Source organism: Otolemur garnettii, unplaced genomic scaffold, assembly GCF_000181295.1.
Source record: "Otolemur garnettii isolate 467f Iridium unplaced genomic scaffold, OtoGar3 scaffold00066, whole genome shotgun sequence".
Taxonomy (NCBI): Eukaryota; Metazoa; Chordata; class Mammalia; order Primates; family Galagidae; genus Otolemur; species Otolemur garnettii.
The window spans coordinates 258,139-278,833 of NW_003852461.1; the positions used below are offsets into that span (position 1 = coordinate 258,139).

Genomic DNA, 20,695 nt, shown 5'->3' on the forward strand with positions numbered 1-20,695 from the left:
AATTAGATTATTTTTGAAAGAAGTTCAAAGCACAGTAAGTATATTCTTTTGATTACTTTTTGTTTTTTTTAGACAGAGCCTCAAACTGTTACCCTGGGTAGAGTGCTGTGGCGTCACAGCTCACAGCAACCTCCAACTCCTAGGCTTAAGCAATACTTTTGCCTCAGCCTCCCAAGTAGCTAGGACTATAGGAGTCTGCCACAGCACCCAGCTATTTTTTGGTTGTAGTCATCACTGTTGTTTGGCAGGCCTGAACTGGATTTGAACCTACCAGCTCTGGTGTATGTGACTGGTGCCTTAGCTGCTTGAGTTACAGGCGCTGAGCCATTTGCTCAATTTTTTGATCAACATAATCTAAGTGTGTCGTGGAACACTTATAGGTTCAAGTGTGCTATGAGATAAAGAAGGTTGAAAAACACTGGACTAGACTATAAACTAAAAGCAAAAGGGATCAGAATAGTGACAAGTGGCCTTACTGGGAGAGAATAGGAACGGAAGCCTCCTAGGTCCTAGAGGCTCGACTTTTCTAAGCAAAGGTGTAGTTAGTATGGGGTCAGTCACCAGTAGAAGCACAGGAAGGGAGCTGAGAGTGGCCAACTGCTTGGCCCCACAGCAGGTATCACCCATGGGAAAGGGGCTCTGATGCACACAGGCAATGATACTGTGATAGGTCCCATCCATCAGACTATTTGCCCCTATGCCAATGTAATGCAAGGCAGAATTTTCTAACTTTTGTCTGAGGCTTCTATATTCATAGGTTGACGGTGAAATTCCCCTTGCAGCCAATTTTATTTTGGGAAGAATCTTTTTTTTTTTTTTTACAGTTTTTGGCCAGGGCTGGGTTTGAACCTGCCACCTCTGGCATATGGGGCCAGCGCTCCACTCCTTTAAGCCACAGGTGCTGCCTTTGAGAAGAATCTTTTGAATAGTAAATGTAAGGTAAGAAGGTACACACTGTCCAGGGGAGAGGAGTCTTTTGTGGGTTGATAGGAGCTTCCCTTCTTGAGAATGTTGAGGTCTGTAGAATTATGGGAAGGTGTACCAATTAGCATGCGAGGCTCAGGGGCTTTGTGAGAGCAAAGAAACTAAGTTCCTATCTCCTGTTCTTTGCAATTTGAAGTTAGTGTCATGATACCCTGGAGTCTCCCAACCAAGATCTGTTCACACTAAAGACTCTGAGAGTGAACCACCAGGGTAGGAAAAGGGAGTTGGAGCTCAACTCCCAGGGAGCTAATCTCAAGGCATGACTGAGGCTGCTTTGAGGAACAATGATAGAGCACTTCAGTGTGACCCAGATTTCAGAGCAAGGCATCCCTGTAAGAGACAGCGTACAGTTGGCTACTGAACCATGCAGGACCTGTGTTCAACAGCGACACCATGTGGAAGGAACCAGGATTAGCTGCTCCAGTTCTCTCTCTACTTGGCACCAGAAACTTCCACTGAATGAAACAGGCCAACCTGGGCCAATGGGTAGAGGCCTCAAAAGGAAGACACTGGGCTTTTTGGTTGTACAGAAGAGTAGAACCACATTGGCATATTTGGTTGCAAGTCAGTAAATAAAGCAAAAAACCATTAAATCTACCCTTGAATATATATCCCTTAAGATGCCCATAGTTCAGGAGGCATAGTTTTGTTTAAGTTCATTCAGGACATTTTTTCTTCCAGCCTTGGAGTGGGTTGTTGTTTCCTTAGGTGAACAGCAGATGAAGCAGTCAGCACACTTAGAGTCCAGGATCTATAAAACATACCTCCCTGCATGCCCTAGAGCAGTGGTTCTCAGCCTTCCTAATGCCTCCTGAAGCCCGATCCTTTAATACAATTCCTCATAGTGTGGTGATCCCCAACCACAAAATTATTTTCATTACTACTTCATAACTGTCATTTTGCTACTGTTATGAATTATAATGTAAATATCTGACATGCAAGATGTATTTTCTTTCTTTCTTTCTTTTTTTTTTGAGATGGAGCCTCAAGCTATCCCCCTGGGTAGAGTGCTGTGGCATCACACTCACAACAACCTCCAACTCTTGGGCTCAAGCGAGTCTCCTGCCTCAGCCTCCCAAGTAGCTGGGACTACAGGCGCCCACCACAACGCCTATTTTTTGGTTGCAGCCGTCATTGTTGTTTGGCGGGTCCAGGCTGGGGATTCGAACCCGCCACCTTAGGTGTACGTGGCCGGCGCCTTAGCCGGTTGAGCTATAGGCGCCGAGCCCAGGATGTATTTTCATTTTTCTTTTTTTTTTTTTGAGACAGAGCCTCAAGCTGTCCCCCTGGGTAGAGTGCCGTGGCATTACAGCTCACAGCAACCTCCAACTCCTGGGCTCAAGCGAGTCTCCTGCCTCAGCCTCCCAAGTAGCTGGGACTACAGGCGCCCACCACAACGCCTGGCCATTTTTTTTTTTTTTTGGTTGCAGCCATCATTGTTGTTTGGCAGGCCCGGGCTGGGGATTCGAAACCGCCACCTTAGGTGTATGTGGCTGGCGCCTTAGCCGGTTGAGCTATAGGCGCCGAGCCCAGGATGTATTTTCATTCTTACAAAGGGGTCACAACCCACAGGTTGAGAACCACTGCTCTAGAGTCTCCCTGGCTGCAGGGAGGGGTTCACACCTTGAGAGGCACGTGGGCACTGAGGCTGGCTGAGGGCAAAGCCCACCCTCCTCTCCTGTGGTGCACTTAGAAGGGGGTGATTCTCCCGCATTGTTTAAATGATTTTCTCTCTTTTTCAGAGTACGTGCAATCAAATTCACTCCAGTTAAATGCATATATGATGGGACTCTTTCATAAGGCTGGGGGTTGTGGGGAGGGCCAAAATTCACTGAAAATGGCAGACCCACAGTTCCACTGGTTACACAATTAAATACTTAAAACAGCCCTTCCAGCAATTAGATGTAACCAGTGGGTTCCCCATGTGCTGAGCCTACAGGGAAAAATGCTCTGGCCAGAGGCTGTGTGCATCTGTTCTTCTTGGCAAATGCATTTTATCTCTGTGAATGAATACATTGCCATTTGGTGTATTTGGTCACTTCTGGCCAGCATCAGAGGATGCTGTAGCACAGACAGGTTGAACTTGAACTGGTCAGCCAAGGACCACACCCTGGACCTGGTAGACCTTTGCATCACTACTAAGAATGATAAGAACAAACATTTATAGATAAAAGAAAAACGGTGAAAGAATTAGAAAAAAATTTTTTTCCTGTTATCTAAAATGTTTGTAATTTGCTTATCTATTTATGTAAAGTACAAAACCATCTAAAAAAGACAGCTTCTAAAGGCACCTACTGTGTACCTGACCTTGTACTGGGCAATGAGAAATCCGATGACAGAGATGAAGTTTATTCTTTAGAGTTCTTTTTATAGTGAGGGAGCTGTACTTGTTCAGAAGAGATTTCTTGAGGAACCAGTAGGGCCAGAAGACAAGCAGCAGCCCCACCCAATCCCACCCCACTCCAGGGACAGAGAATAAGTGGGGTGACTTCTGAGAGATAAAGGCCAGGGTTTCTGGCTTGTCTGGGAGCAGAGGGAGAGAAAGACGTGGACACGCTCTAAGGCAAGTTCAAGGAGCCAGTCCCTGGATAGTCCTGTGACTCATTCTAACAAAACCTGACATAGGTAAAGATGAGGCCCAGTGCTACCTTGTGAACTGCCCCATTGAGACAGGTGGGAGCTACAGCCTGCAGGACCTGAGGGTGGTCTCTAGCTGTCAGCCAGGGGCCCTCAGACAAACAGCCACAGGGAAATCACTTCTGCCCATGACCCGAATGAGCTGCCAAGTGGATTCTTCCCTGGTTGAGCCCCCAGATGAGAATGAAGCCCTGCTGACACCTTGACTGCAACCTTGTGAGGTGCCGAGCAGAGGACCCAGCTGAGCCTCATCCAGCCTACTGATCTATGGAGACTTGGGGGTGTGGGGTGGGGAGGATTGACCGGTGATTCTTACACTGCAGTAAGTAACTAACACACACATGTGCCCGAGTGCATAGCCACACCCAGGAGATAGCAGAAGGCTTTACATTTCTAAATGTGGTTCTCACCTGTGTTCTCTCCCAACTGCCAGGGAAGTTGCACCTCCATGAACCAGTTAAAGCAAGGGATGTCGGTGTGAATGGGAGAGTGGCAAAGGCCGCTGGGGGAGTGCAAGGGCCGAGGGAAGCAAGAGGCAGGAGGCACTAGGAATTCACAGGGAATGAGGAGGCCATGACAGTCGTGGCATGAGGAACAGCTCTGGGCACCAGGTGAGCGCATGGTGGTGAGATGGGTGGAAATCTGGCTCGTGCCCCTGAGGAGGCCATTGTGGACACGGGTGTGCACAACTCAGGCAGGGGTGGGGGGGTGCGGATGCAGGTCTGTTCTGGGATTGAGGGACGACCCCAGGGCACCTCAGTCAAGGGAGCTGCCTGGGAAGCCTCAGGTGCCATTTAAAACCATAGGAAGGAAGAAGTCACCCCAAGGAGCCACCTGCTGAGAACAGAAACAGAGTGGGAGGGTTTCCTGAAACATCTGGGCCTCAGAGAGGTCTGGTGACACTTTGATAATCCAGAGAAACAAAGATGTGGCATCCACAATGCACCAAGAGCTATGCTGGTACATTACCTTATTAATTCTGATAATAACCCTGTGAGGGGGTGTTCTTCACATTTTGGAGATAAGGGCACTGAGGCCCAGGCTCTATAAGACTTGGTTGGCATCTTGGTTTGCACGTCTGCACCTGCCCTGCACCCTGTGCAGATCGTCAGAGATGCCTGCTGTGCTGGCTGCTCATCGCTTTCCTTGTGACGAAGCTGCCCCAGCCAAGGGAGGGCTGCACTCAGCTGGGCTTAACGCACCTCTCTGCAGAGGGGTCCGGCCAGGGACTGAGTTAACGTGGATTCTAGAAAAAAGAATTCCAACAGCTGGAAGATGCGAGATTGTGGGGAAAGTGACTAAGCTGGGCTTTAACCAACAAATGGGGAGCTGGGAGGACTTCGCAGACAGAAACTTGAGCTAGGACTTGAACTTGGGGCGAGACAACACTAGATTAAGAATAGAAGAAAGGGCATTCACGGCAGGGGGTCAGCAAGAGCAGAAGCGTGGAGACAGGTGTGGCACACCGATGCCTTGGGATCCATGGGGAGGCCAGCCTGGTTCCAGGAGCTTGGCCTGGGGAAGGGTAGTGAGTTGTCCTAGAGAAGAGGGGGGAGTAGATAGTTGTCGGTGCCAAGCTCTGGGGCCTGAACTTGCAGGTTATTTAGAACCAGAAGCAAATGAACTGTGTCTCCTCCTGCCGTCCAGTAGCAAAGGTGCTGCAGAAAACCCACCTCCTGAGTCACAGCCTGGAGCCCTCGGAGACGGGACAGCAGCAGCCTCATGTGGGCTCTTGAGCTGTCTGGCTAAAAGATGCGAGCCCAAGACACTCAGTGGTTTTTAAACCATCGGAATATTTGTGTAGCTTTTAAAACAAATCCCTGCTTGGGTCCCTTGGCGATTCCGGTTTAGTGAGCCCGGGCTGAGGCCTGACATCTGAAGTTTTTAAAGCAGCTCAAATGAGTTTGCCCTTCCCTGAGTGACAACCTCACAGCAGAGTGGTTCCTTCCTGAGGGTAGGTACACCTGGCTAGAGCAGTGTCAGACCAGTTTGGGCTACAGGAAGGAGGGTTCAGGTACAAGGGATTTAGGGCTCAGAAATACGTCTTCTTTTCCCTGGGAAGTTTTATTTTCCTTTGGTAGGAAAATTTTAAATCACTTCCATTTTTTAGTGACACGGTTGCTCTGCATCTGCCCAAACTGTTATAATAAACAAACAAGACATTTGAACATGTGCTGGGTTTTCTCAAGCTAATACCACATGCCGCCATCTCCAGCCAAGAGTGAGCACGTTAGCCTCGCAGAAGGGGAACAGGTGTTTGAGAGCAAGAACTCGGAGGACCGGACGGGCCCTTAGTCACTGGGGAAGGAAGCCGGGGGTGGGGGTGCCTGACCCCAGGCCACATGTTTGTTTGTGGTGGAGCTAGGTTTAGGAGCCAGGCCTCTGGCTTCTATTTTTTTTTTTTTTTTTGAGACAGAGCCTCAAGCTGTCCGCCTGGGTAGAGTGCCATGGCATCACAGCTCACAGCAACCTCCAACTCCTGGGCTCAAGCGAGTCTCCTGCCTCAGCCTCCCAAGTAGCTGGGACCACAGGTGCCTGCCACAGCACCCAGCTATTTTTTGGTTGCAGCCGTCATTGTTGTTTTTGGTGGGCCTGGGCTGGATTCGAACCCGCCACCTTAGGTGTATGTGGCTGGTGCCTTAGCCACTTGAGCCACAGGCGCCAAGCCAAGCCTCTGGCTTCTGAGCAGGATTTCTATCAAAGCTGAGTGACCTGGCCAAGGCCCTCCACAATGAATGGCAGGGCTGGGATGGGGACTCAGGTCTGTCTGACGCCAGGGCACATGCAAGGGCCTCTGCCTTTGAGGCATTTCTGTTCTCAGAGAGCGGCCACACCCAGACAGTGAACGAAGTGAGCCGTGAGGGTGCACAAAGCAGCCTGGGGAGGGGCCGCCTCCTCCCCCACACACTGATTCAGCTGTGGGGTGATTGTCTGCTTTCCTGTCACTCTTCTCCACAGCCTGTGAACCGTCCCGTGGCCATCGCAGTATCTGCCGTGCCCAGCATGGGCCAAGCACCCAGAAGGCATGACATGGGATTACAGAAATCATTAATTCACTGGACAGATATTAATGAGCACCTACTATGCTCCAGGCACATGGCCAGGTGCTGCCACCCCAGAGCTGAATCTCAACATAGCAGCACCGCCAACTTCGCAGAGCTTAATCTAGTGGAAGGTAAGACACATGTGAATACGCCTAGAATGACAATGTATGGCAGGTGCCGGGGCAAAGGAACAGAAGGGAGGAAGGACAGCTGGATGGCGTGAAGGAAGACGTCAGGGAGGCCTCTCTAAGGAGGTGACGTGCAAGTTGAGGTCAGAAGGAAGAGAAGGAGGAGACGGAGGAGGATTATGACACTGGGGAAGCGTGTTCCACGCAGAAGGAACAGCATGTGTGCAGACCCTGAGGCCGGGCAGCGCTTGGTCTGCTCTGGGACTCCAGTGGAGCAAGGTGAGATGAGTGGGGAGGCAGAGGCAGAATCAGCTGGGGCAGTGGGGGGTCGGCTAAGGGCGGGGAGGGAGAGAGAACACCCTAGGGGCTTGCCTGACACCTGGGCAGACTGAGCCGCTTTTCTGGACCAGCAGAAAATAAGAAAAGGGGTTGGTTTACTGGGTAAAAAGTCTCAAGTTGGTGACATTAAACTTCAGATGCCTGTGAACCATCCACATGGAGATGTCAAATACAGCAGAACCTCCATAGCTGGCCATCTCCCCTCCCTGACACCTTCTCAAGTTGACCTAATTTTTATAGATTGGACACGCACCACATGTATGTAGGTGGGGTTCCTTACGTTGACCACCTCTGTATGCTGACCAGCTTGCTAGAGTCCTGGGGGGGTGGGTCACTGTATAGAGGTTCTAGTTGGTTAATCACGTGTGGAACTTGGAGGAGGGATCTGGGAGGTGGGGCTGTATCTGGGAGTGCTGGGCTTGTAGGTTGGAAAAGCCTACAGGGTTAGAGCCTACACATCAAAGCCACAGGGCTAGAGAAGAAAGGGCCTGAGAAACCTCCATGTTTGGAAGCTGAGTAGAGAGAGAAACTGGGATGGAGGAGCAGAGAGCAGCACAGTGTCAGGATTGGGGAAGGCCACAGGGAGAGTATTTCTTGAGGGCACACTTGATTAGCTGTGCAGAGGTCACATGGGAGAATCCCAAGTGTCTGTTAGATTTAGCAACATGGAGGTCGCTGGTGACCTTGATAGATTCACCGACTCAGTGAATGACTCAAACGATGCATAAAGAGGAGACAAGAACCAAAGCAGGCTGAGGAGTCAGGGAAGGCTTCCTGAGGGAAGTGGCATTCGGCAGAGCCTGGAAGGCTGCGTCCTAAGACTTAATTGCTGCTGCAAGAGCCTCCCTGGGAGAGCACAAAGTCCCAGTAACTGGCACCCTTGGCCTAAGGAGCAATATCTCTACCTTGCGAGAGAGAGAGGGCAGAGGAGCTGGCTCCCCTCTCAGCAGCAGGAAGGCTGGGAGGCTGTCCCCAGGGGACAGAGCCCACTCACACTCCCAGGACTCAGGGCTTGTCCAATTTCCTCCCCGCAAATGAGTCTTGGGAGGTGAATATTCCAAACCCAAGGCCTCAGAGCAAAAGTCTTTTAGATACCCCCAAAGGCAGGAGCTCATTGTACAGCTGGAAAATCTGAGACCCAGAGAAGGGCAGGGCTTTCCTAAGGTCACCTAGCACATCAGTGGTAGAGGCCAAGTGATCTCCAATGATTTCCATGGAGAATGACTTGGCCTACTGGGGATAGTCTAAATTTTTTAGCTGGGTGTTCAAGATCTTTCACAATTGAACAAGAGCCCCACCCTCCAAATTCACCTTCCACTACCCTTCCCTCTACCCCCTGAGACCCCGCCTCCTGAACACTTAGCATACACAAACATGCAGTCTCCATGACAGTCCTATGAAGTAGAGAGGCTTGATAACTTGTCCCAGGCTACACAGCCAGTTCAGTACACAGATGAGCCCATCCGTCATCTTTGGAGCATCTGCAGAGTTAGCTGTCTTTCCTCTGCCTTGTGGCTGCAAGCAGCCAAGAGCCCCTCCTCTGGGAAGGCATCCTTGAACTCCCTGGCCTTGAGCTAGCCTGTAGTCAGGTCATGCCTACGATTCTAAATCAGCTCACTAAAAAGCCACTGAATGAGAGCGAGTAATTAGTGTCACTGAATGACCTGGAATCCAGCAGCCCATGGCACTGTCCATAGGGGCTCACAGCCCCACTTCTCTCTGGGCCTGCAGGTGCCATCAGCCACGTGCAGCAGGTGCGAGGCACCGACAGCCTCTGCCCTCCCCTCTCCCCGCCCCCAGCCCACCTAGCCAAATCCTGCCCCTCACCTGGAGACCACCAGCGGTAGGATGAGCATCTTCAGCATTCTCATCAGGAGCTCCCCCGGGAACTGGAAGTAACTGATCTCCTGAAAACACAGCAAGAGCTGGGTCACGGTGGGTGTCGCCTCTGCACCATCTCACCTGCATGCTCCTGTGTCCTTGGGAGAAGAACTTGCTTTGGAGCCAAACAGACCTGGATCCAACCCTGGCAACCCCCACTCCACCCAAAACAGCTGTGTGGCCTTTAGCATCTTCTGTGAGAGCTCTGAGTTTTGAGTTTTCCTCGTCTGCCACACGAGGTCAATAACTACCATAGTCTCCTCTTATTCTCAGGGCACATGTTCCAAGCCCCCCAGTTTCTGCCTGAAACTGCTGATAATCTAAACCCTCTAAATACTATGTTTTTTCTATAAATACATATCTATGATAAAGTTTAATCTACTAATTAGGCTCAGTAAGAGATTAACAATAATAAGGAATACTGTAACAGAACAACTAGAGCAATATACTGTAATAAAAGTTAAATGGATGTGCTCTCTCTCAAAATATCTTACTGCACATTAACTCACCCAGTTTTGGACCAACCTTGACCCCAGGTAACTGAAAACATGGGAAGTGAAGCCATGGATAAGGAGGATGACTCGCGGGCTCAGGGGGCCATTGAATGAGAACTCCCTGGATGAGCTTGAATGAGAGAATGAACCCAAGCTCTCAGCACAGGGCCGGGTGGGAGCAAATGGGCAGGCATCCCAGCTAATGACGGCGCTGGCTACATCTGCACCACTCGACCGCCTGCCCAGCACATAAACTGTGTCTCATGCAGCAGATGGGAAGTGGCAAGAGGGCAGGGCCGCACTTTGTCCACACTGTGGACATTCATTCAACCCACACTGTGCCAGGCATCATTGTGGGTACCCCAAAATGAATCAGCCATAGCTCCTGCCCCAGAGAAGTTCCCAGCCTAGTTAAGGAGGAGGCCTCCCGAAGAGTCATTTTCTCTATCTGCTTGGGCCTGTTCTCTGGGGCTTCTCCCCTATGTGCTGAAGAAGGATTGGATTGGATCGGTGAGATGCCACTCAGGATTAGAAGCCCCTGTGAGGTGAGGTTCCTACTTCTGGCCCCTTCACAGGCTGCTGGCTCCAGTTTATCCACAGATCTTTGTCTGGGGCACCAAATCCTTGCCCAGTCAGCTGTTTCCTAAAAACAGGGCCACGTGGTCAGCACCTGACCACTGAAGCTGAAGGGACTGATAAGCCTGGTGAAATCAGATTTTCAGATAACAATTAATTTAGTCTTTGCTTACACTCAAAACAATTATTTATTGTTTATCTGATAGTCCGATTTACCTGGGTGTGCTATTTTTTAATTTAATTCAGTTTTGCTATTTCTGGCAGCCCTAAGCTGGGGGCCACTTTCTTCAGAGGGTGAGGCATGTTAAATTTTGGTACCTGCAACTTTTTTTTTTTAACCAAAGCCAAACATACTTGGCTAATGATCTGATGCTTTGAAAAGCCCTAAATTGCGGAATGTTGGTGCTGTGACAATGTGGTACAAAGCACATCCTCTAGTCTAGGCCACCAGTTCACGGAGGAGGAAGCTGAGCCCGGAGAGGGGTGATTTGCCAACCAAATGTCAGCCCCATTCTGCTACCATGTCAGTGCACCAGAAAATCTGCTTTTGAAAGAAATATACCCACCATGACTATGTTTTTAATTAACTTTAATCCATGTCTGTATTTTTTTAAGTTAAAAAGTGCTCTAATGATAAAAAATTCAGCTCCTTCTTTGCCTCTGCTTATTCCTCACCCCCCACTTCCCAGGAGTAAACGTCCCCAAGTCCTCTAATTATTTCCCCTAGTACCGATATTTCTAAATATTACGGTTGTGGTTCTATTCCTTTTTAAACTCTAATTCCATAACAGATTATATAATGCTAGCTTTTTTTTTAAAGGGTTTTTTTATTTATTTAATTTTATTTTTGTTGTTGTTGAGACAGAGTCTCATTATGTCGCCCTCGGAAGAGTGCTGTGACATCACAGCTCACAGCAACATCTAACTCTTGGGCGTAAGTGATTCCCCTGCCTCAGCCTCCCAAGTAGCTGGGACTACAGGTGCCCGCCACAATGCCCGGCTATTTTATGTTGCGGTTGTTGTTTAGCTGTCCGGGGCTGAGTTCAAACCCGCCACCCTTGGTGTATGTGGCTGGTGCTGTAACCACCGTGCTATGCGGCACTGAGCCGATAATGCTAGTTTTTGATTCATCATTTAGACATCTATTAAACTCCCTGCCATGATTATGAGGACTTAGCTCCTATCCCCTTTTCCCTCCTCCGATTTCATCATTACATTTATATCAAAATTTGGGCAAATCAATAGTCAAAGTTTATAATAGGTTCATTGCGATGTGCTGTTAAGCCAAGTAATGCGTTAGAATCACGGCTTCTTGTTTGTACAACATTCATTTTCCCTCTGAAGTTGATTGACTGATTTTTATTTGCCTTATTTTCTGGGAATCGCCCACTCATTTCTTCCAAACATTTTAACATGTCTATCAAAATAATTAACAGAACACTGTCTGTCACCGTAGGGTAAAATTATCTCAAGATGGATTAAAGACTTCAATGAAAGACCCCAAACCATAAACATTCTAGAAGAAAACCTAGGAAAAACTCTTTTGGACCTTGGCCAAGCAAAACATTTGTGACCTACTATTTGATCCAGCCGTCCCACTTGTGGCTATCTACACAAAGGAAAAGAAATCAGTTTATAAAAACGATACGTGCACCTGAATGCCTAGCCCAGCGAGATTCACAATCGCAACAATACGGAACCAACTTAAGCGCCCCTCGACTGTGAGTGGATAAAGAAAATGTGATGTATTAATATATATACAAGGGTGTAGAACTCAGCCACCAAAAGGGGTGAAATAATGTTCTTTGCAGTAACTTAGCTGGAACTGGAGACCATTATCCGAAGTGAAGCATCTCGGGAATGGAAAAACAAATACCACATGTTCTCATTCATCAGCGGGAGCTCAACTAGGGATATATGTGGTCACAAAGTGGTGTGATGGACGTTGAAAACTAAGAAAGGGAGAGCGGGAGGGGAAGGATAAAAATTCATAGTTTACAGTGTAAACTATTCCAGGGATGGGTACTCCGAACGCCCTGACTTCAGCAGGATGTAATTCATCCATGTAACAAAAGACACTTGTTCCCCCTAAATTTGTATTTAGTGCTTTCTCCACACTCGAGCGCATCAGTTCCCTTTTCTCCCACCCTGGAGCTCAGTCCAGGAGCTCTCCAGCTTTGTGCTCTGGTCTGAAAAGATGGCTCTCCAGGCCCAGTGGTGGTCCTGGTTCTCCACCGTTATGCGGGACTGTGTGCTGGGTTTATTTTATTTTATTTTAAGACAGAGCCTCAAGCTGTCACCCTGGGTAGAGTGCAGTGGCATCACAGCTCACAGCAACCTCCAACTCCTGGGCTCAAGCGAGCCTCCTGCCTCAGCCTCCCAAGTAGCTGGGACCACAGGTGCCCACCACAACGCCCAGCTATTTTTTGGTTGCAGCTGTCATTGCTGTTTGGCAGGCCCAGGCTGGATTCGAATCTGCCAGCTCAGGTGTATGTGGCTGGTGCCTTAGCTGTTTGAGCCACAGGCACCGAGCCTGTGCTGGGTTTATTAATTTGCTGGAACATCTCTTTCTGTAGCTTCCTGAGTAGAGGTGCATGGCGGAGAAACTTAGTTCTGAGTCCTTTATTCTGTCTTTATCTCTGGCAATAGTTTGGCCGTAGGGTAAGATTCCCAGTTGAAAATAATTGCCCCTTCACGTTTTGAAGGCATTTCTCCGTTATCTTCTAGTTTCTGGTGCTGCTTAAGATGAGTAAAGCCGTCCTTGCTGCCTACTCCTCCCATGGACCTGTTTTATCCACAGAATCGTTTGAGGATTATTTATCTCCACCTTTCTGTAGTTTCAAGGTGCTGTGTGCTTCTCTTTCACTTTTTTTTTTTTTTTTTTTTGCAGTTTTTGGCCAGGGCTGGTTTTGAACCCGCCACCTCCGGCATATGGGGCTGGCACCCTACTCCTTTGAGCCACAGGTGCCTCCCCTTCCCTTTTACTTTTAAGAGGCTTTCTTACATTCTCTGCAAATTCTGTCCTCACTACCATTTTCTCTGTTAGAAACTGTTATAAGATTGTTGGTGTTGAACATTCCAATTTTTTTTTTTTGAGACAAAGCCTCAAGCTGTGCCCCTGGGTACAGTGCCGTGGCATCACAGCTCACAACAACCTCCAACTCCTGGGCTCAGGCAAATCTCCTGCCTCAGCCTCCCAAGTAGCTGGGACCACAGGCACCTGCCACAGCGCTTGGCTATTTTTTGGTTGCAGCTGTTGTTTTGGCGGGCCCGGGCTGGATTTAAACCTGCCACCTCAGGTGTATGTGGCTGGCACCTTAGCTGCTTGAGCCACAGGCGCCGAGCCTGAACATTCCAATTTTCTTTTCTTTTCTTTTATCTTCTGAGACAGAGTCTCACTATGTCCCCCTGGGTAGAGTGCTGTACTGTCACAGCTCACAGTAACCTCAAACTCCTGGGCTCAAGCGATTCTCTTGCCTCAGCCTCCCAAGTAGCTGGGACCCCAGCCCCCACCACAACACCCGGCTATTTTTTGGTTGTAGTTGTCATTGTTGTTTGGCGGGCCCGGGCTGGATTCGAACCTGCTGACTCCGATGTGTGTGGCTGGTGCCCCAGCCGCTGGGCTACAGGTGCCAAACCTCAATTTTTTTATATTTTCTTTTTTCATTTTCATCTCTTTGCGTTTTACTTTCTGGGAGATTTCTGCAACTTTATCCCAGCTATTGACATTTTTTTCCCTTGGGTCTTATATGTATTTTTAATTTCCCCAAACTCTTCCTCGTCCTCTGCCCTCTCCTTTGCATCCCATTCTGTTTCCCAGTAACGGTACCCTCTCTCACAGCTCCCAAGAGCGTACAAAAAGATGGAAAAGTTTCCTTCTACTGCCTGTGTTGTCTCCGCGGCCTCACAAACCTTTTCTCTTTGTTTAGTCTCTTTCACATTAACAGCTTTTCTAAAATTTCCAGTGATTTTGGCTTTGTGCACGTACATAAGTCCAAGGAGCTAACCCTCTGTGTATGTGAGCAGGGCTTGCAAACAGATGGCCCCTCAGCACACAGAGACGGGTGATGAATGGCTTTTTCACTGGAGCTGGGTGGGATGGCAGGAGAATCTCCCTAATAGTGGAATTTAGAAATCTTTTCTCTGAAGCTTCAACAAAATAAGTCTCTTCCTACCTTTGGCTGGGGAACTGGGCTATGCCCAAGCTAGACTGACAACAGTTTGTAAACTAGGGGGCTCACATTCAGAATGCAGGTGTCTGCTCTTTAACTTGAAGCAGGAGCTTCACCATCGGCCCCTCCCCACACACGCAGGGGGGCCTAACATCCCCAAGGCAAGTTTCTCTGGTTCCTTGGGGCAGGCAGTGGGGTAGAGATGGGTGGATGAGGAGTCTCCTGACTATGGGAACTGCAAGGGCCTAACTTCTCTGGTTAGAAAATTCTGACTGCTTTTAACTCCCTGCCTCCCCCTCTGCACTTTCAAGTCCAGAGCCCTTCTGGAGTTGTGTAAGACGAACTGACTTGGTATCAACTTCTACAGACGTAAGATTTTAGCTTCCTGTGTTCTACTAAATGAGCTCATTCAATTCATCCACTTCCATATTGCTTAATTGGACATTGTCTCTTAATTTCTTTTGTCGGCTATCTCCTTTTATAATCTCTTAGTTCCTGATGGTTTTTATCTTTCAAACATTCCATTACTATAATAATAGTGGAATTCCAGGCAGGAGAAGAAAATGGATGCGTTTGTGATTTGCCATTGTTTGGCTTGGAAGTCTCAAAATGGAATGCCCGTAATTTCCAGATGGTTGAAATTTTTAAATGAGATATTCCAGAGATAACAAGTCTGTGATCTTTCTAAGTTCTTTTCGCAAATAGAACATTCCACCATTTTCCAAATTGTTTATGATTTTTGCTTGTTGCGTAAGCCTACAAAATAAGAAGGGTTTAGTTTCTGAGTTACAGGCAAGGAGATCAAACAGAAAAATCCTGGATTTCAAAGTAAGATGCTGAGAAAGCCAATTCCTGCCAAATAATTGTCCTAAGACTCCATATCCTTCCTTGGATTTATCTGGCAGGTTAATCCAGACCGGAATACATTTGCATTTCCAAACAGATGGGGAAGACAGCTTTGGCAAAGGAGGCTACAGATGAGTTTGGCTTTTAATAACAGGCATTCACAATTTGTTTTCACAAAATAATCTTCCTACAGTAATTTTTTGTTGTTGTTGTTGAGGAAAATTAAAGAGAGCGGATTGCAGATCGTTATTCCATTTCTAGCTAATTACAGCAAATAGTTGCGTGTTCTCTCTTTTCCCTACCCTGATCTAGGCTCACGTTCCAGAAAACCCATGTTCAGCAGTTCACAGTCTGTCGGGAAACGGATCCCTACATAATAGGCTCTAAGGCGAGGCAGTGGGCAGGTGGGTTAAGGGATGTGCTTGGCCTGAGTGTGGGAGTATTATTTCAGATGTAGACAGGTCTGAAAAGGCTTTCTTTTATAAGACATGGAATGTGAGGTGGTTCCTGATGTAGGTAGGAATTTGACAGCTGATAAGGGAGAGAGGGGTGAATTAACAATCAGTTAGCACTTACTGTATGCTGGGCACTGATGGATCTTTGATTTATCCCTAAAAATAATTCTAGTAGGCATATCGCTTCCCTATTCTACTTTACAGATAAGGAAACTGAGGTCCAGGGATGAGATGGGATTTTGCTCAGCCATGTATAGAGTCAAAGTTCAGGGTTCCTTTGGTTCCAGAGTTCAAGCTTCTCCCTAAATAACTGCTCAAGGCTTAACAGGGTTATTATAGTAATAACAGGCTCAAGTCCAGACAAAGTCTGATTCCTTGAGCCCCATAGGCTGGTTCCATATAGCGTTCACCTTCAGTGAGGTGCAGGAAGAGGGGTTTTGTGGAATGGAAAACCTCTCAGGAATCCATTGACAAAGACCCTCTCCTTGACCAAACTTGAGACGCCTGAACCAAAACCTACCCCTGAACCATCTTTTCAACTGATTTTTGTCCTTGTGGGCTGGGCTGTGGCCTGTATAGTCCAGTTGTAGTAAGAATCCTGCCAACTCAGTTTAGTGACGACGGCCACCCTTCCTCCTCTTATCTGGTGAGATTCCTCACCCCACTCTCAATGTGGGGGTCACCCTGGCTTGCCTTCAGCAAGGCTCTCCCAGCCTGGGTGTCTCCTGGTAATTATCCACCCACTGACCCCCTCACTCACTCCTTGGCTTCGAATGCCCATGTCTTTGTGTATCTGCAGATGGGTCCTATGTCTCTCCCACAGGAGGTCTTGACCTATGGCAATAGTCCCGAATAGTCTTCCTGACCATAACAAGTATCAGAATAATGTTTCTTTAACACTGTGGAATGTCCCTCCCTCTCACAGAGGGGACTAGCTGAGAGGGGAAAGGGGCCCTTTCCCAGGTAGGAAGCTCCACCGTGATTGTCACGTGGGAAAGTCGGGCCTCCGTGCCTTCCTGTCCCCCAGCCCCACACTCCATCCTGCCCAGCCTCAGGGTCCCCTTTAGGAAACAGTTCTCCTGTCCTCCCCTTTCCTCCATCCCATGTCTCCCTGACAGCTGACCTCATTTGCCTTCCTACCCACCCCACCCTGCACACAATACTTGAGGGAGCTCCCCAGAATTCAGATCCGACCATGGCACTCTTCCACTCACCAGCTTCTCATGGTGGCCCCAAGTCTCTGCTTGGTGGTGGGGCCAGCGGGCCTGCGGGCGCCAAGCTCCAGCCCCTGCACCTGGCTCCTACTGTCTCCTCTGCCTAGAAGGCCCTTCCTGGATCTCTTGTCATCTGAGCTGCCTTTCAGAGGTGTTCTCTGGAGCCTGCTCTGACTCGTGTAAAACCCTATCCTCCCCCCACCACAGGTCCTAGCCCTGCAGTTGTTCTAATGAGACATCCTTGCCTCTCAGTCACCCGGTCATCCTGGGATTGTAATCCTTTCCTCGGCGTAGTCCTGCAAGGTTTTTATCACACCCGTGTTACAGAAGAGAAAACTGCCACCCAGAGAGGCAAAGGGACTCACACACCGACATAGCTCCAGGGGGTGTGGAGTGAGATCCCCGCAGACCCACACACCCCTGAGATGCTCCAGGGGACTGACCTGTGGTGAGAGCCGTCGGGTCCTCAGGAAGAAGCCGAGGAGGCAGCCCACGATGACCGACAGCACGGACAGGATGAGCAGTCCATTCCGCCTGCACACGTCCCTCCCCCGCGCCAGGACGGCCCCCGGCACCATGGTGAGCCTGGCCCGCTGGCAAGGGGCACAGCACCATTCCATGCACGTGAGGCCAGCCGGGGGCACAGGGTCTTGGCAGAGGGCCCTGGCTCCTCAGCAGTTGCCAGTCGCCAGCCCCACGGCCATGGCCTGTGCGGCCGCCCCAGAGGGAAGCCACAATCCTATTACCAGCTGCATCATTAGGGGCTGGGAGCAGATTAGGGCCCGGGAAATTAGAGCAGGCCATGTGGTCTGGGAGTTTGGACCTCAAAGCCAAGCGCTCCTCTTTAACAGAGGGGTGGACCAGGTACGGGTGGAGGAACCAGGGAAAGATTTGCTTGGTTGGTTTAATTTTACCCCCACTTAATTCCAGAAAGAATGGAAAGCAAGGCAATAAAACACCAGTCATTGCCAACACTCAGTAGCACTTACCGTGCACCAGGTGCCGTTCTAGAAGCATTTTGCTGTGTCAGCATATGAAACGGCAGCACCAATCCCGAGAAGTAAACGCTACCAATATCACCATTTTACAGGGGAAGGATCCAAGGAGGCTGAGTAGTGAGCAGGCACCGTGTGGGCCAAGCCTGGTTTGGTGGCTTCACCTGTGCTAATCAGAGGGCGTCATACCAGAGTCCCTTGGCCAGAGCTAGCAAGCAGCAGGGTAGAACTGGGACCTAAGTCAGTTTGGTTTCCGCCACATGAACCAGTGAATGGGTTCAAAGGCCCTTGGTGGTATTGTGGAGAGTGAGGATTTTGAGTCCAGCGGACCTGTGTTCAAACTTGGGCTGTGCCTCTCACTGTGTAATGGGGGTGCGTATTCTTCAGGGCTGTTTTAAGCTTAACCCTGGGCACCCAGTAGGTCTTCAGGGTCTATTATTTTTATTAAAGATGACCAAGTCCCAGAAACCTGTGTTCAAGTCCCTGCTCCATCACTTACTAGCTGTGTGACTCTGGACAAGCCATTTCATCTCACTGTGCCTGAGTTTCAAAGAGATAATATTCATCATCCAAAGAGATAATATTCTAGAGAGATAATGACAGCATCTGCTTCAGTAGGGCCAGTACAAAATTCCACCTGGAGAATGTTCAGGAGAGTTTTGACGTGCTGAGCAGGGAAGAGGGCTGTTAGGATGATCATTCTACTTAGTGCTTTGGGGAAACGGTTTCTTTTTTGCTATTTCTTGTGGCCTGGATTGCCCTGTAAAGCCAGGGAGAATTAACCCTCGTCTATATCACCAGGAATCTGTAATCTCATTAGGGGCAGTTGGGCGACAGCAGGAAGAGCCGTCTGCAGTAGGGGTGGGGACATATCAGGGAGGGGTGTGCACAGGGGATGGGGAATGGAGAGGATGGGGCAGGGCACAGTCCTGAAACTGTGGGCTCCACACTGGGAGGAGACACTTGGATTCTGGTCCCAACCAGAATCGGCTCTGTGACCATGCCTTCTCTGGGGCTCAGTCTTGCCCCTTTTAGAATGAGAGAAATGGGCCGGGTGCCTTCTCAGGAACTTCAGTTCAACAAACCAAACTGCGAAGTCCCTGCTGGGCAGCAGCTTGGGGTGGCAGGTGGGGCTGGTTACAACTCTCAGACATTTTTTTCCCCAACTCTGACCTTAAAACCAAGCGTTTCCTACTACACCGTCCACTCCCACAAATGCCTCATTTTGTGATTAACTAGGAGGTTAATGGCTGCCTAGAAAACATTCAGAGTAGATATTTGCATTTGCATTTGATCCTGACTTTCAGCTGTGCCATGGAGTAGGCGAGTGAGTCTTGCTTTCCACTCCAGCTCCAAGACTGGGACTCTCAGGATGTTCCTCGCAATCACTGCTGTCTCATTCTCCCCCAGACTCTGACCCTCCCGCCACCTGCCTCCCAGACCCCAGGCCTTTCTTTCCCACTTGCATTCTAGCAAGTGTTCTTCTAGCACCGTTTAGTGACCCACCCCACCCCGGGTACTGGGGAACACAGGAGACACAGCAGCTACCCTCGGAGAGCTTATAAGAAAATTGGGAGGGTCTAAGAAAAGACAAATGAATGTCCACTTATGGGTGACTAATAAAAAGTTCTTCACCAAGGATATTTCTAAATCAAATCCAAAGGCTCCGGGCTCAGAACACTTCCATAGCTCACTGTTGTCTAAGAAGCAACTGCCTTCTGCAGTGTTACTAGATATGCAAACATTTTTTCCATAATTACATAAAAAACAAGTTTGGGAAATGTTTGATGAAACAAAATCACACAAGTTCTTTACAAGACAGCTCAAAATCAGACTGCTGGAGTTAAAAATCTTAGTAATACTGCTTACTAGCTGTGCAACTGTAGGCAATTATTTTTTTTTGAGACAGTCTCACTTTGTCACCAAAGGAGCACCATCGTGTCATAGCTCACAGCAACCTCAAACTCTTGGGCTCAAGTGATCCCCTTGCCTTAGCCTTCCGAGTAGCTGGGGCCACAACACCTGGCTTGTTTTTAGAGACAATGTCTTGCTCTTGCTCAGGCTGGTCTTGAACTCCTGAGCGCAAGCAATCCACCTGCCTCAGCCTCCCAGAGTGCTGGGATTACAGGCATGAGCTGTGCTGGGCCTATGGTGGGCAAATTTGTTAACTTCTCTGTAAAAGGATAATACAACAGCACTGAGTTCACACACAGGGATGCACACTGCCTGCTCAGAGCCCTCCCCAGGGCCTGGCAGGTACTCACAGGTAGTAGCTGTTCATTTTGGCCAAGTCTTTGTAATAGTAGCCTGTGTTGAAGGAAGTTTCCAAGTGGAGGATACACGTCTCTTTTTTTTTTTTTTTTTTTTTTTTTTTTTAGACAGAGCCTTAAGCTGTCCCCCTGGGTAGAGTGCCATGGCATCACAGCTCACAGCAACCTCCAACTCCTGGGCTCAAGCGAGTCGCCTGCCTCTGCCTCCCAAGTAGCTGGGACTACAGGCGCCCGCCACAATGCCCAGCTATTTTTTGGTTGCAGCCATCATTGTTGTTTGGTGGGCGTGGGCTGGGGATTTGAACCTGCCACCTTAGGTGTATGTGGCTGGCGCCTTAGCCGCTTGAGCCACAGGTGCTGTGCCTTGCCTCTCTTTTGGAACAGAGAATTCTGCAGGTCTGGTGTTTGGGGAACACACTTGGGAAAACTCCCGCCTCTGGGACCAGGTCTGTGCTTGCCTGCAAGGTATTGGAGGTCCTCGGGACCTTGCCTTCTCTCATCTCTTCAGAGCACCATCTGCTACTGCTCACACCTGGTGCTTCCAGACACCAAAGGACTGTGGTTCCTGGAATGATGTGTCCTCTCTGAGGCTTCTGCACCTTTGCCCTTGCTATTTCCTCTGCCTTGTCACTAACATCACAGGTCAAATGCCCCCTCTTC

The 20,695-nt window shown here is 49.0% G+C and overlaps 1 protein-coding gene across 3 annotated transcripts in view; it reads right to left on the reverse strand.

Moving 5' to 3' along the window:
- SLC1A7 (solute carrier family 1 member 7) overlaps positions 1-17,511 on the reverse strand; it is a 49,412-nt gene extending 31,901 nt beyond the window's left edge. For all 3 annotated transcript variants that reach the window (XR_001161434.2, XM_003793101.3, XM_003793100.3), the window contains exons 1-2: positions 17,214-17,511; positions 8,960-9,039 (exon numbers count right to left, since the gene is read on the reverse strand). Coding sequence is in view for 2 of the 3 variants with exons in the window: in XM_003793101.3 (XP_003793149.1) it covers positions 8,960-9,039; positions 17,214-17,390 (257 nt within the window). In the remaining variant the exon portion in view is untranslated. The remainder of the gene's footprint in view (positions 1-8,959; positions 9,040-17,213) is intronic.
- Positions 17,512-20,695: the final 3,184 nt, after the last annotated feature.